General features: G+C 37.8%; 1 protein-coding gene across 1 annotated transcript in view; it reads right to left on the bottom strand.

The window, feature by feature from the left end:
* The window catches only part of ANOS1 (anosmin 1), a 133,743-nt gene that overhangs the window by 47,843 nt on the left and 69,160 nt on the right, over nucleotides 1-16,740 (bottom strand). The window contains exons 3-6 of the mRNA XM_058018726.1: nucleotides 15,229-15,291; nucleotides 11,835-12,057; nucleotides 7,099-7,283; nucleotides 34-163 (exon numbers count right to left, since the gene is read on the bottom strand). Coding sequence (XP_057874709.1) covers nucleotides 34-163; nucleotides 7,099-7,283; nucleotides 11,835-12,057; nucleotides 15,229-15,291 — 601 coding nt within the window. The remainder of the gene's footprint in view (nucleotides 1-33; nucleotides 164-7,098; nucleotides 7,284-11,834; nucleotides 12,058-15,228; nucleotides 15,292-16,740) is intronic.

Genomic DNA, 16,740 nt, shown 5'->3' on the forward strand with positions numbered 1-16,740 from the left:
TGACGGGAAGGTGGCAGCTCGAGGAACACTCACCTCGGGAGGAGCGGAAGTGCTTGCTGGGCGCAGTGAAGCCCCTGGTGCCGTGCACGTTCACAGCGGCCACGCGGAACTGGTACCAGCGGCTGGCGCGGGTGTCCGGCAGCCGAACGCGCTCCTCTGTGGTCTGGGGGGAAAATGTCACACACTTACACTGCTTGTCCTGACAAGGTCACCTGCCATCTGCTGTGCAACACCCCAATATCGGCCTGGCTGAGCATCACAGGCCGCATGCAGCCACCTCACCTGACCCCAGCCGCCACTCTGCACTGCAAAGCGTTTACAGCTGTGAGCAAAATGATAAAACCATCCAATTTTACAGTGCATTGCAGGTTTCTTCTGGAAAAAGTAGCCTTCAGAAAACAGGTAAAGTGCTGTTAAATTCACACAATTAGTTCTGCAGTTATCACAATCTTCAAACCGGTGTTTAGGGTCTCACTGTTCAGGTGATATTTCAGGGAACTCGTTGCCCCAGGTGACAGGACTGATTTCCTCAAATCTCAATTCTCAGAGAATCAGGGGTCCAAAATAGCTTAATGAAATCCAGTGCTGTGAGAACCCACTTTTTCTAGTTCATAGGAAACACAAAACTCTCAGATAATGAATGTAAGCCTTTTTCTCATCTTTGGCACTTAGGTCAAAAAGACACTTACAGCCTTAACTCTTCCCTGAAGACTTTTCTCAGGTCATAGGAGCTGACCTTTTCTCCAACAACACCTACTGAGATTGCCAGTGTCATGAGTTCAATTTCCAAATCCTGAGGGGAGAACCACTGAAATATGACTAAGCATAGATACAATCTGAACCCTTTCAGTAGCAAGTGCTTTACAGATTCTTATTCTGAGCCCTGCTTTCTTCCATTTTTTTACCCCATTAAACTTTTGAAGAACTATCTTTTGCATTCTTTCTTTTTTTTCCCCTAAGGTACAAACACCAGAACTGAACACAGCCTCCTGGTAACCACTGAATCACCTCCAGCTACAGAAGATGTGGCATTTTTGTAAAACTCATCAAAAACATATCCACTTGGAATTTTTACTTTTACAATTACCTCTCAATTATCCAGCTTTCAATTTACTTTAATATGTCATGTTTACTACATTTTGATTTAATTCTTTCATCAAAGTAACACAAGAACCCGAACCAGATGTCATATACATGTCTAAATACATTATACAATCATCACTGACTACCATTACTGACCAAACATGCAAGCTCATTAAAAACGTAGTTGCACCAATTTATATTTACAAGCTCTGTTTTATACAAGTTCAAGAAGTCACCTTTCCTGTATATGATTCAACATTACTTGTAATGATACTAAGTAGCTTCCAAAAAAAGGCAAAACATAATTTCTGCTTCTTGCTCCACTTTAAATCTGTGTAAGAAATCAGAAGCTGCTGACCTAACTCAGATAACCAGAAACTGAGGAATTTGCTTCAGCTCTTCAGGAATGGCCTTTTAGAGCCCTGATAAATAAAATTTGTAGGTGTTATTCTCCACTTAGTCTCTTCATTTGGTGACAAACAAAATTTAGGGAAACAATTATCTCATTTGTGTGTGCATGTAGGGAAAAGAGACCCTTTCTAACCCATATTATTGACTCTCTGAGACTGCTAAGTGTTTCAGACTCTGAGTCCATCACATATTGCTGCTACTCAGAGTCCCTCTCCATTCAGACCACTCTCTTCTCAACTTAAGCAGGGGTAACAGTCCTGACAGTCAACCTCACCTACTTTCCCTTTTTAACCTTTATGTTACTTGTAGAGTGAATTATCCAAGGTTTGCCCCAGGGAAGAAAGAGCCTACCTGAAACAACTTTTGCAATTATTTTTATTTTATGGAGTACTCAAATATCCTATTTTTTCCCAACAGCCAGCTTCTCTATTGCTGCAACTGAAAACAGGTTCAGGGCCAATATATAATTGTAAATAACTAGTTACAGTCTTCAGGGGTTTTAAAAACATGTTTGCTGAACTTTGTAACAAGGCAAGCATAATCTGAATAAACTTAATCCCAAATTCCTCAAAGGAGTGTTATTTGTCACTGGCTCATATTCTGTTGATTAAAAGGAAGTGTTTCAGTAGTGTCAGTTTCCCATGGCAACCACGAAATAATGTAAAACCAAACAAACTGTCAATCCATAATGCCAAAATTATTTTAACTTATGAACATGCCTTGGGCCTATTACTTTCATCATTCATTTTGTCAGCCAAGCTCCTGCTAAGCTCAATGGCATGCAGGAGGTCTACCTCCAACCACCATGATATAAACCACTTTGGCACCTCTAAGTACCTTTTACATAGAATTAATAAATTTCTAGAAATAACTAAGTACTGCTGAGATATCTTACATTACCTTAATGCTACAACTATTTTTTTTTTTTGTTTCATTGCTTTAGTTTAGTTAGTTCTCACTACTTAAGTATTTTTGGAGCTGCAGTCATAATATTCAGAGTCCTTTCAATATCTTTCACATTAATTTAAACCCACTAAAAGCTATGCTGAGTGGTACCAAATAACTAATGGTTAAATTTCATCACACACCAAAAATTCTGTCTGAATATGAAAGAAAAAATCAACACTTTTAAAGAATTTTTAAGAATTATAAATAAAAGACAAAAAGAAAATATCACCACTCAAAGCATTACAGAATCATAATTACCATTTATTTGGCATTGTTTAGTTATAAGATGAATGTTTGGAAGGTAGCTTCATATTCTAACAGGTGTTTTATTTTGAATAAAATAATAAATTAGTCCTCAAACAAAATAACTGGCCAACATGTCCACCTTCAGTATCATGCAAAGTTCAATGAAGACAAGGGAAAATCCCTATTAATAACATTAGGATATAACTTCATATAAGAGCAGCATGTAATCTCAATGACATAAGCTGGACAATACACATAATACCTTGATATTATTCTCAAGAGCTCATTTTAGGTTCAAGGGACAACAGGCCACCTCCCATGGCCAGAAAGCAGAACAAGGTTGGGCTTTTTGTGAGAACTTTGCAGAGATTTGACAAGAACTGCTCCATTTAAGAAGCACTGAAAATTCTATTCCTCTTCCAGCAGCTCTTAACTGTTCAAATCCTGAGCCCTTTCCTGTAAGTAGTCTCCTCATCCTGTCCTTCAAAAGGGGATTATCTGTTATTGTCCTCAACACAGCTACAGAAATCTTCCTCTGCTGCTCCTACAACTAGTAATGATCAAGAGCATCCCAGAGCATGGATGACCTATCTTCAATTCCAACCTTTGTATGAGAGGCAAGGGGAAGATATTCCCTAGCACCCTGGATGTTGCATGCTACTTAGCATTATGACTTTATATATAACTATAACTATATATATAACTATGTTTTATATTTACATCCAAAACTGTTCCTTGGAGAAAGAAAGGCTGAAAGTTAGAATTTCTTGTAAGGAAAAGGAGGGATTTACTACAACTGGAAGGGAGAAGAAAAGAGAATGTCTCACCCAGCAGCATAGCAGTTTGACAATTCAGGTGGCATTCTCGTGTCAACACTACAGACAGCTTATATATGTTATGTATATACATTAAAAATTGGTGCAAAGAACTCTTCACAGCGAAGACTTGCACAGAGGACTCTCCTCTATCCAAGGATTACAGTAATCAATGGACAGTTTCACTGTGCTCATTCCCCACTATGAATCCTGGACTCCTCTCTGTAGCACAAACATTTAATAGAAATAGGAGAGTACAGTCTTACCCTGCTGAGTTCACAGCTCTACACCTTTGGAAACAACACATTGATAAAAGAATTTGCATTTCAAAAAGTGAAGGGATACCACCCAGGGTATCAGAAAAGCTGAGCTTCTGTTTCCTGTGATACAAAAGAAATTCTGAGTGTTGTATCCACTACTCTAACAAAGGACAGCAGATCTGCCCTACTTCATGTGAATGCAATCCCACACAAGGTGGGCTCATTTCTCTGCTTACCAAAGCAAGTCTCCCCTGGGAGATGGAGAAAGAAACCTTTAGTGTACAGGACTGGTGGTTAGCTCCATCCAGCAGGTATTTCTCACTGTCAAGGGCTGAGAACTTCCTTGTGACCCTCAGAACCAGAATTTTAGGTGTTTCAGAAGCTTTCTTTTTGAAGATTAGCTGTCCACAGAGTTTATGCAATTGCAAGGTGAAGCACTCAGGTCTGTCACAATCAAGCTATCAGTAAATACTGCCCCTTATTTGTTTTAGTAATGGACTAGACTGATGAATGTACTTCATCACTGTCTGCCCATATGTGTATATATGTATATATGTGTGTGTGTGTGTGTGTGTGTACACATTGCATCCATTCACACAACACACACATGCTCTGTCTAAAAATAACTGGCCTGGTATATTTTAATCAACTTTATTATATTATAGTAATATGATTAAATAGCTGAATTTCCAATGTAAACAGTAATACTACTATTTTTAGAGAGAATTAGTACCAAATGGAATGGTAAGCCTGTTCACATGACATGCAGCATTTCCACAGGATAATGCAGCATGTCCTGCTCAGCTGGCTAAATCTTAAGTTACAGTACTGTAGGAAACTTCACATAAAACTTGGGACAATCTACATCACAGCCAGCTTGGCCAACTAGCATCTTAGTTATCATAGTTTTTATATTAACCAATGGAATTAGTCAAATGGTTAATCATATCAAATTTTCCCCAAAATACGCAGTTAAAAACTAACGCAGTTTAACGCAGTTTAAAAATCCCTTCCTGCAGAAGTGAGAAATAACTAAAATAATTTTCAATATGTTTGCATTCCTATATAATTGGAGAGCAAAATAGTATACTAATAGATTGTGCCTTCTTCCTTAAAAAGAAAACATAAAGATGACACAAAAAACATGGCACAATAATAAACAAATTTTTTCAAAATTATTGTTTCAATACAAAATCAAAATTTCTACCCAACATGAGAAATTACTTGCAAATTAGCTCCACTAAGGCCAATAAAATACATCAAGTTTTTTTTTAATTTAAACCCCATTTTTTCTTGGACAGACAAAAAAATATTAGATAAGTAACTCTGATGAAACATTATGAAATTTCTTATAAGAAGATGCAAACAATAACTTTGTTTATGCTACATATGTGTATAAACATAGAGAAATTCAGATCCTCACCCACAGCCTTTTTGATCTTTGGTTACTCTTTACACAATCTCTATCTTAAGTTGCAGAGTAAAGCAAAAGGCTGAATCATCTGCCCTGGACTGAGATGCTCCAGGAATTTTCAGATAAATGGCTGAGCTCTTCTCAGTCTTTGTCTACAATTAAGGGCTCATACCTCAATGTTTTGGAATCACACAAGAAAAACATCTCAGTTACACAGACAAGGGAAGCCTGGAGGCTGTGCACACACTGCAGTCAAACTGGATATCCATCCTTGCTGCTGATATTGCAAAATAAATTCTATCACATTTGGCAGACAAATTTGATTGCCTGGTGGGATGTCTAAAACTACAAGCACCATGGAGGTACACAACTCTCTAAAGACAGAAATTCTGATTACTAGCACCCCTCAAGGGTGCCCAGCCTGCATGTCCCATAAGGTATACACAGTTCACAAAGCCAGTCAGGCATCCTGAAGTGTGCTCTGAGCTGACATTCCCAGTGGGGTCCACCACACAGTCAAATTCGTGTCTCCTGTGATGCAGAAGGGACAGGGAAGTTGTCAGAAAGATGTCACTCGGAGGAGGCTTCTCCTGCCACAGTGATTAACTCAGCCCCTTCTGCCTGCATTCACCAGACCCCAGGAAAGGCAGCTGTCAGGCTTCTCCTTGCTCTAGCACAGGAACACGTTCCTGAAACACTCTCCTGCAGATGCACTGCAAGGCAAGGGTTCATGTATGTCCAGGCACTGTGGAGCATCTACAGTGCATGTTCCCAGAAATGTGCATGAGGTCTGGGATGAGAAATAGCAGAGCACTGTGCTCCCTTTGCAGCCTGGATTCACCAGCCACTGCAGCTGAGCCTCTACAGTCTATCACATCCACATGGTTCAGAAACAGAGAGGAGTAATTCAGATCTGGCACATTCTCACTACTTGCTATTTTCCTTGCAACAAAGGCAGGAGCTTGTTTCCTGGAATGGAGAATGCAGGTTCAAGACCTGCACCTCAACTGAGAGATCAGAAGCCACTGTGACCTGATCAGTTTTGGACATGCTCTCATGGGCTTGCACAAGCAAGGTTTCCTGCCAGGGTCTGCTGCAGGGGGCTTTTCCTGAGCAAGACTACAACATAGTGACAGCTCCCTCTAGCACCATGCTGGAGCTAAGAAATTCACTTCTGAGTGTTCAGCCTCACAAGCTTCATGTTTTTATAAGACAGCATTTTCCAACACAATCTGAATTGAGAATGAGCACAAACTGTCACAGAATTTAAATCCCTTACTCTATTTTGTGGATGGTTCTACTTATTCTCTCTTTCCTTTTTTTCCTAGCTATAATGATATTTTGCAGATCTTTTCAAAATCAGCATTTTACTTTTCTTGTCAGCAGGGATAAGGGTGAAGCAGTAAGATAAACGATTGGAACTCTGCCATCCAGGTGGACTGTCAGCATGGTAAAAAACAGATTGAAACTGGGAAGGAACTAAGTGAAAATTTATGCTCTGTTGGCTGCTTCTCATTAAGAAACATTCGCTCATGAATCTTACATTTTTAGTCTGGATTGTACTGAGTGATAAGAGCATGACATCATAGACTTTTCTGAATTGGGAGGGTCACACCTGAGGAAAACAACTTTACAAAGAATAAAGGTTTTAGTAATTTTTTCACTCCTTTTTTTAGTCTTGTTTTTGTTTTTTTTTTGTTTGTTTGTTGTTTTTTAATTAATAGCCTTTTCACCAGTTTGGTTTTTCACTTTTGACAAGAATCAAGCCATGCCTTGGACACTGTGCAATGAGTCCCACTAAACTCAGAACAACTATGCCCCTAATGTGCTTCCTTGAATGGATTTTGGTCTCTAATTCTACATTTTTCAAGAGATTTGTGACATTCTGAGACTAGATCCACATTGCTTACAAAGAACTGACCTGTGCCACAGTTTGCCAGTTCGTAGCATCATCCTCACTTGGATGGATCCCTTGATTCCACCTCCTCTGAACAACATAGATCACAGGCTCAATGGAAATATTGAATTTTGAAGACCACTTCACCTCCAGGTCTCCAGACTGATGTTCTATGAATTTTAATTCTTTCCGGGGTTTCAGTGGAACACCTGTAGTAGGAATGCACAGATAAAAATATATGAGTAATTTACAAGATATGATTAAGCCATTTGTAGATGAAGCTGTATAAAAAATAATTGAAAAAAAGGTTGTTTGCCAGAGAAAATGCCAAAAAGGGAGGAATGATAAGCATGGAAGTTTCAGAACTGTTCCTAGCTAACCCATCTCTGTTAACATTAAAATTTGTTTTAAAAAAAATTTTCAAAATTATTTATTTATTTCATTAAAAAACTGAAGGACATGAAAGTTGTAAACAAAAACTGACTTTACAGAGAACATTTGCCCAACAAAACCAGGAGAAAGATCCCTTTGTTCCCAAGCAGAATCAGCTGTACCTGTTGTTCAGTTTTTCACCCAATTTTTCCTAAAACACATTTAGTAACAAAATTTCCATAGCATCACACAGTAGTCTATTTCACTACTTGTCTATCCTTGCTACAAGAAAGTTCTCTCACTGCCTTGTTTAGGCTCCTCAGCTGCATCAGGAACTCAGTAGTGGTCCAAGATGTTTGTGGATCATGGGGAACAAATTCTTTCTGTTATCTGTGGAGAAGCTTTCCATGTACCACAAGACTGTTTTCGTGCTTCTGAATGTTTTCTTCTTCAGTCTAATAACCACAGTGCACTCCATTTCCCTTTAATTTCAGTGTTCCCAGACCCCTGAGCATTCTTGCAGTTCCCTCTGCAGATTCTCCAGCTTTGAGCCCTTCTCCAGAGACAAGCCTAAAACTGGACACAGACTGTGTCTAAGCTCTCAGCAGTGCAGACCAGTGAAGTGTGATTATTTCATACATCTTGCATTAGTCTGATGTACTTTAGAAAGCTGTTTGCTTCTCCGTGGCTGCATGATCTTATTGACTCACGTGCTGCAGCTGTACTGCATGATGTGTCCCTCTCCACTCTTCCCTAAAGGGCTAGCAAAGGTAATTCCAAGACATCTTGGAACAGATATGTTATGTATATTGCCAAATTGTTGCATTTCAGAGAAAAAGATTTATTTCTAAAATATTACTGTAATTTCTCATTACACAGTGACACCAAAAGACGCTTATTTATGTTGTTATACTGCCAGTAATATCACCTTTCTGAAAACATCTGCAGTAGCTTGAAGGAGAAAACAATTCTTCAAATTGGATATCTTTTGATTAAATCAACAAATCAAGTGCTAGCTACGTTTCTCTAGACAGAGATCAGGCATATTTATTTTTGAGTGTGCAGCATTTTGTCACTTGAGGATATGTCACAATAAGATCTCTGTGTTGACATATAAACCTTCTTAGCAAGTTATCATATGCACTTTAGTTATTTTGTTGTTTCAATGACTGTCCACATAAGCCACCTGCATGTGTTGGTTAAAGAAATTGTTTCCTACTCAGACTGCCACAGATGACTTAGTACCGAAATTTCCTCAAGTAAACAAACCACTTTCACATTTTAAGGCATGTTCTTATAAACCTGAGTATACAAGGGCCTAAAAGTAAATGAAAATCATCTTGTAGATCTTCAAGAAACCTAAAATCCACCTGAAAAAAAAAATACAGTACCTAAATGTGGCTATCACAGTAGTTTAGACCCTGGATATCCTTCAATAGCCTAATGTCATAGCCCAACATAATGAACATTACTTTGGATTTCCATATTTGCAAATCCTTCTTTAGTTCTGATACACAATAATCCCACAATTTGCATGTTCAGAGAACTTCCATCTGCTTTGCATTAGGGGCAGTTGGATTCATTTGATTGCAAGGATCTCAGTGTTATGTAATCATGTGCAGATGGAGCACAGCAGCACAAACAGTGAGAGCACGGCACAAGTGCACTTTAAAATACTTCTGTGGAACCAGCACCATCAGTTTAATATCCAGATGTGAAGATCCAATTACTCTTCAATGTGCCTTTTCTAAGTGGTCAGCCCCTATTTTCATGCTGGAACAAATTAGCTCTCAGTCTGCAGTGCTCCAAAGTTTGCATTAGTCCAAAGTCTGCAGCGCTTAACCAAAGAATTCAAATCACTGATCGCTGTATGTGTGCCATAGCACAGTCCAGGAAAAATGGTTCTAAAGGTGTCTTTCAAACAGCACATGCATCTCAGTGCCATGAAAAGTAGCTGCACATTGGTGTGTCATGAAAACCTGTATCTTAAACATTGGTTCCCCCAGAATTCAAAACGTCTCCATTGGAGTGCCTTGTAAAGGGTACATCCATGGCATCAACACAATTGCACACACAGTTCTGCAAGCACTCAGAGATGAGCACATTTAAAACTGTACACTATGTTTATAATACAAAACTATTTTGCTTTATGCATGAAGAGTCATAAAAGTGTGGGTGACCATCTGACCCCAGTTATCCTACCATAATCTTGCCACATCATCAGACCCTTTGAATGTCCAAATCTTCCCTTCACAATTTACCTTTATCTATACAGATTTGCAGAGACACTTTCTCAAGTCCTTCACTAGTTAGAGACAGCGTAAAGAAGGGGGGGTGTGAGGCCATAAGAGTAGGAGAGAACATTTGATATCTCCACTAAAGGGATATAAATATGTGAAGACTACATAGCCAATTAGTAATACTCCCAACAGAGATGCAAATTTACTTGTTACATTAATCCAAAAGCATTTGTAATATGTCCTTGGTGGCAGTGTACTTATATTAACTTGTTTTTTTTTTTAGGATTGGACCTAAGCACTCAGTACTAGAGAGCAAATTAGTCCAGTAATCCAACAGATCAGATGGGAATTTTACATCTACTGTTGTAACTAATCTCCAGCACTTGATCAACAGTGAAACTATGGAAACTTCTGCAGACCCTTAGATTCAATCTGAGTTCATTTTCAAGCTGTGAGCGCTGTCAAAATGATAAGAATAAGTACTGAACTTATTCACTAGATCTTAGTCATGCTTGCAGAGTTTGCTCTTCCTTAGTGACAGGAAGGTCATTTACCCCTGGAGGAAATGAATAGCAAGGCTGCTCCACTTCTATTTGTCTTTTGTTGCAGTAAGACAGGTTGAAGAGGCTAATTAGCTGAATTCATCAGCTGAGAAGGCAGTAGGGTACAGAGCTTGCCCTTCCTCTGCAAGACATATATGCTCTTACAAGCCAGCACCTCCTGCAGATCAGTGATAAGATGTTAGGGAAGGTTAGTTCTGCTCCCATTTAATCAGGCCAAACAGAGGAGACCTTCCAGTGTGTGGTTACAGAATGTACTACATCCTGTCATATGCTCTGTCAGCTCCAGGAGCATCTAATCTTGTTTTATTTGCTTGCTTGTTTTTACCTTCTCCAGTTATTATATTTACTGGAATGCTTTGCAGTTGTGGCATGGAGCTTGAATGTGTAAATCATTACACACAAAACATGAATGCCTCTCTACCACTCTGGTCATTTGTCTCAGTAAGACAAAAGAAACAAGTAAGTGATCCATTTTAATAGCTTTCATTTTGAAAGGTGCTATATGTTGGTGTGTACCAATTCCTTAGAGTTTAAAAGGGGCTGCTCTAAAGCATCCTGCAAACAAGACAGTTTCCTTTCTGAACACACTGAAAAAGATTTATTAACATTTTAGTTAAAATAATGAACTTAAAAATAAATTCACCATCTTCTTCACCCATTTTATATGTTTCCATCCACATTTGGATATAAGCATGGATTCAAACCTAAGCCTGGAGCTTAGATCAGGGTTCAGCTGATTAGACTCCCACAGAGAGCCCACTCTATCTGAATAATAAGTGTATAACTGAATAATATTATTTTTTATCATAAGAAGATTTTATTCTTGTACAAAAACACCAACCACGTGGTAAAAGAATATTCTTTTCACACATGCTTATTTTTCTGCACTAGGAGAACATTTTTTAAATATTTAAGTGTATAAAGCTTTTTTAAATTCCAGTAAATTAAACTCTGAAATTTGTCTAAGCAAAAAATTTCTTAGTTTATATGTTCTTTTCTAAGGATGTCAAAGAAAAGGTTTATTCACAGATTCTCAGGACTCAAATCAATTAATTTTTTTAATAAGATTGCCTTAGATTCAAATAATGAATTAATATATATCTGTATGCAGATATTATAATCTTTCACTATGTTGTTCTGTGTTGATTTTTCTTTAACCAGATTATTTCACAGTTCCTACTTGGTAGTCCCATCTGCTTGGCTTGTAGACAAAAATGTTATTTCTGATTACCTGAACTGTTTATCATTAAATATTTTCCTGCTGTATTCTCTCTCATCGGCATCAAATAAAGTGAGATTTCACCTAAATTGGCAAAGCTTGTTCTGCTTAAGGTGACTCAGCCACAAATTTACATTCCACAGATTTCCAGACATGGGCTTCACAAAGGGGAAAAAATCAGAAATTGAAGCAATATTTCTCTCTGGTTTTCCACCCTTTCACTGTGCAGCCACATCTCTACAGGCACCTCTCCTTTTTCTTCCCATCCATACAAACTCCCAGCAAATGGGAGTCCCGGTTTACCAGGAGACTTCACCATGGCCTGAAGTTGTTAGCCCAGTATGAGTACATATGAATAATCTCTACCTTTATAGAGATTTTTTGGAATTTGGCACGTGTGACCACATCCATTGGAACAGCATTTCTTCACTCCAGAACATTCAATATCAGCTTCACAGCTTTCAACACAGGCAGCTGCAAAACCACTGGCCTTCTCAGGTGCTGGGCAGTCCCCTTGCTTCACAGACAGGATGTACTTAAGGAATTCACAGCTAGTTAGGCATTCATAATTCTTCTTGGGGAAAAGAGGCTAAAAAGAAAACAGAAGAAGGGTATGTTTTCAACAGGAACAATGAAAAAGAAAACATCCTAACCAAACCCCATCAAAGAAAAAATGCTATAAATTTTCCAAGACCTCCTAAAGGATTATTCAGATTTCCAGCTTTTGCAAGACTTGCAAGACTATCCCTGAATATTTATGTATTCAAGCCACTTCTGAAAAAGCATTCCAAGTACAGAATGATGAATTCCCTCAAGTAAGACCACCATATTTAATGGAACTGTGTTGTTTATATCTGCCAGCTTTCCCTTGTTTTCCTCACATTGACTGGCTATAAAGTTGCTCAATGACAGATTAAAAACACTCCCAAAACAAAGGGGAAGCAATGGTCAGACAGTCTGCTGTTTTTGGACTACCCCGCATTCTTTTCTCTGTACTTTACAACACTTTCCCCACAATATCTGATGTAATGCCATTCTAGATAAATAAGAGAAATGTTGTTTCATTATACTGTTTGAACTAAGTTGGCTAAGACAAGATTTTGCAGCATCTTTATGTTCTTGCCAGCATAGTAGTAATTGTATAATTCTTCATGGAACTGCACTTATTTATAAAATGATCAGCAGAAAATAAAAATTAAAATAAGCTTTAAAGATATTGATTAAAAATCAAAGTGAATGCTACTTACTTGAGAAATCTAGTCCTAGATATTTAAGAAGATGCTTCAATGCACAGACATTTCACAGCATATGTTACACTCAGAGGTTTGCAAGGTCCACTTAAAAGAGTATTTAAAATAGCTTCTACAACCCTGGGAGAATATGGTGTGTGACATGGAAATTACATTTCCTCTTAGTTTAGTTTGGTGCAGAACCAGCTGAAGCGATTCCCTCAGAATGACTGCAGCATGTAAGTGGCATTGTCTGCAGCTGGTCCTGCCATACCACAGCAACCAAAAACCTTCCACCCTGACAGATCTGATTTACAGGCTCCTGTGCCTGCACAGGAGTTACAACCCACTCTCTATATCCAACTAGGCACGTAACTTCTAAAACTTCTTCCATATTCCAATGTTTTATTTTCTTGTTTTTACTCTTCCCATATTTCTGGTGAAACGAGGAAGCCTTGGCTATTACAGAGGCCCAGGTGTTTCACAGACAATTCTCTAAAGTCGCTGTGGCACAAGAATGTATCCCTACATTAGCTCTTCCATTTTTCATACAGAACAGTCCAGAATCTTGAACCAAGCTTTCAGGCATGGATTTCGGTGTTACAGGCTTTAACCAGCCTAAATGCTGCAAAAATTAGCAATCTCTATGCCTCCTACAGACCCCAGTGACTCTTGGAAATGCACTCCAGCTTTTCTCCCCATTGGAATGCACCTGATGCCATGGTTAACCAGTTAAAAAGCTAAATGAGTTGGAAACTAAGTTTACAGGCAAAAAAAAAAAAAAACAAAAACAAAAATAAGGAATCAGATAAATTGTCCCTCAGACATAAGGTTCCCTTTAACATTCAGTAATACACTCATTTGGTAAATAAGAAGTAACACATGAAGCAGGAACTTTGAGAAACACAAATTGCTAAATTGTTGCTTCCAGATTTTTTACAAAATGCAGAAAGATTGAAAACACTCTCACAGGAAAACAGCCTCCTTTCACTCAATCAATGTCTATGGAGTATGCATGAGTCTGAGATAAAGGAAAGTGGTCCCGGGCTTTTGTGTTTGAAGCTAATTTCAAATCCTAAAACATCACAAATTTGCAGCTACTTAATTAAAAATGTTATAGCTCCCTGAGGCATAATACGTCCTCAGGGCTTCTCCTCCTCACCCTATTTCACAGCTCATTTTTCAGTTAGCTGCTAAATGTGCTGCTCCTCATTATGGGCCTTTGAAGTTCTAAATTTAACTTTAACCACAAAACACTAATCAAAGAAGGATGCTCACTGTTTTTAACTACAATAGAACAGTGTTCTACAAATGTTTTCCTTTTCAACCAATTTTATACAAATTTTCACCCATATCTGGAACCACACAGTCTGAGTGAAGAGCGATATACAAGAACAACAAAAATTAGATCCACCAAAACTGCTTTTTTACAGTACTCTAGAATTTGTATTTGCGAAAGTAGCAAATAATCTGAGATAAAAAAATTCTTGCAAGGCTTGGTTTTCATGAGAAACTTTTATTTTGTCTTCTGTGGTAGCTACATAGATCAGTAATTTAGTAATCCCTTTTAACACATTGCTGCATCTAATATTTTTTTAGTTGAAATTACAGCTTTTTTTAATCATCTTCATGATACTTACAATAATTTAAACATTCCTATTTAAACATTCTCTTATACCAGAAAAAAGTGTCCACAGTAAAAAGAAGGAGTTAAATCAGTGTACCAGCAAGATCATTATATCAAGTAAGGTAATTTCTATTTTTTTACAGGAAAAGATTAAAGTCTTCCTAAGAACTCACTTTCATAGACTTGAATTTATTTGAACCTTTTCTGTAATAAGGCAAATTTCTATTAAGCTGATATTTCCATTTTGAACTTAAAACCACTCAAGAACTGCAACAGATCACTTCCACCAACTCAGAGCCACGTTTCAAATCCAATAAAAAATCTCCTTCTTTGTTCTAGTTTGACTGATTCAGGTTTGCTTCTTCACAGATTATTCTGATAGATGGTTCAAAAATAGTTTTCAAAATATTTGCTCTTGAATAATTCCATATTTTCATATTAGTCTTCTGTACTTCAATCCAGTTACTCCTGGGGAACTACTCTTCTATAAATCAGATTGACTTTCACATACAGAACAGTCATCTGTTGTAGCTATCCTGCACAAGAATTTTTCACACAATAACATTTTATCTTTTAAACAAAGATTGTCTTCCTTGCACGTGGTCAGAACAGATAAAAGGGCAAGTGGTAGAAACAGCAGCTTAGAGGAGGGATGTCAGAGCACCTTCTGAGAGATGCTATGGGTGACTGGATTGAGTCTTTACAAGTCCAGATAAATCATTTGGTCAGAAAAAAAAAAATTAACTCAAAATTAATATGGCTACATTCTTAAATGTGTATCCTTTCAACTAAAGGCAAATGCTGCCAAAATACCATGGTTTTCAGCTGTCTCCTTGAAGCCAAAAATTTAAATTAAAGAGGCTGCTAGAACAAAGTGAGAAAGCGTGCCCTTGGGCTGACCTACCTCGCAGAAGCTTTGGCAATGGTTTTTCTTCAGGTCCCAGGACTCTTTGCAGGGCTCCAGGCACTAGGAAGAATCAGGAGGCAGAGAAGTGTCAGAAAGAGAATGAAATAAACAACCACAAATAACTTTATTTCTTCTCCAGTTTTTCGGCCCGCAGGAAGTTAATAATCCACTTCTCCTGGGGATAAAATTGTGTCATTGAGTCATGGTGTCAAAACAAGGTCATGAGAAGTCATGGTTAGATCACAAGAAATATTTTCAGTATTTCTTACAGTACAAGGCAATTGACTCACTTGTCTATTATGCCATCCTACTTTCCAACTTACTGCATGTAGGTCTTAATACCAACACTATGTTGCTGGATCACAGAGACTGCCAAAAGCACTACTCTAAACTACAGAAAGTGAAATATTTTCCTCACTGACCAGCCTAAAATAGACAGGCACATTTCCTTCCCAAGCAAGAAACTATTTCATCAGGTTGTGGAGTAAACTCAGCAGAGGTTAAAACACTATTTCTGTATAAATGGATAATGTTCACTGGTCTGTTAGCAAAATCACCTTATTTCAAGTACCATATTATCATTATTTCACCTTCAACCTCTGTTGCAATGGTTACACACAGAGCTGAGATACAGAGCTAAGCTTCACACAGCATAAAGGAAAATCACACTGTTAAGAGCATTTACAACAGCTGAAACATAAATTTAAATTCACATCCAGAAATCTTTTCTCTACCTTTGTTAAACATAAAATGTTGAAAAATACTAGCATTGTTGGGAGCTAATGATACCTACTCCTCCTGGTAATAGTGGAAAGAGACTTATTGTACCAAAACTAAAGGCCTTTGACATGCAATGCAGTATTTATGTAGTTTCCTTTTATGCACGGTATTAGATTGGATCAATATACATTTATGCTATTCAAAATCAAACATGAATACATATAGGCTGCACCTCAGTGGTCCACTTGTATCATCAATAAAAACAATAGTGTTTTAAAATTAAGCATTTTTCTTACTAGCAACACAGCCTAAAAATGTAATAAAACCATTAGTCACAGAGGCTACATATTTCAGAAAAAAGATACCACTTAAGCATTTTCTTTATATATATATATATATATATATATATATATATATAAATATTTTAGACTCAGTTTCTAGCTCTTCAAAATTCACATGCTGTATACAGATTAATTAGAGGATACATTATAAAATGTCACTGAAGTCAGTAAATTCAATTAATTCCACAGTGTTGTTCCTCCTGTGGTATAGATACTGCACATGAGCTCAATTCCCTGTCATGTCATTTTACAGTTCTCCTGTTCAATGAATTTAGTCCAAAAATTACTGAGATATAAGTGGTTTAAGCAGAAAATGAGAGACGTTTCGACCATTCTGTGACAGTGATGCCCAAGACTGCCAGGTTTGTTCAAGGTGTTTGTACCAGTCTGTATCTCCAGTGCAAATAAGGCTGCAGCACCTGACACCTCCTCTGGCTGCACTCTGTTT

Source organism: Melospiza georgiana, chromosome 2 (assembly GCF_028018845.1).
Source record: "Melospiza georgiana isolate bMelGeo1 chromosome 2, bMelGeo1.pri, whole genome shotgun sequence".
In the NCBI taxonomy this organism is placed as follows: Eukaryota; Metazoa; Chordata; class Aves; order Passeriformes; family Passerellidae; genus Melospiza; species Melospiza georgiana.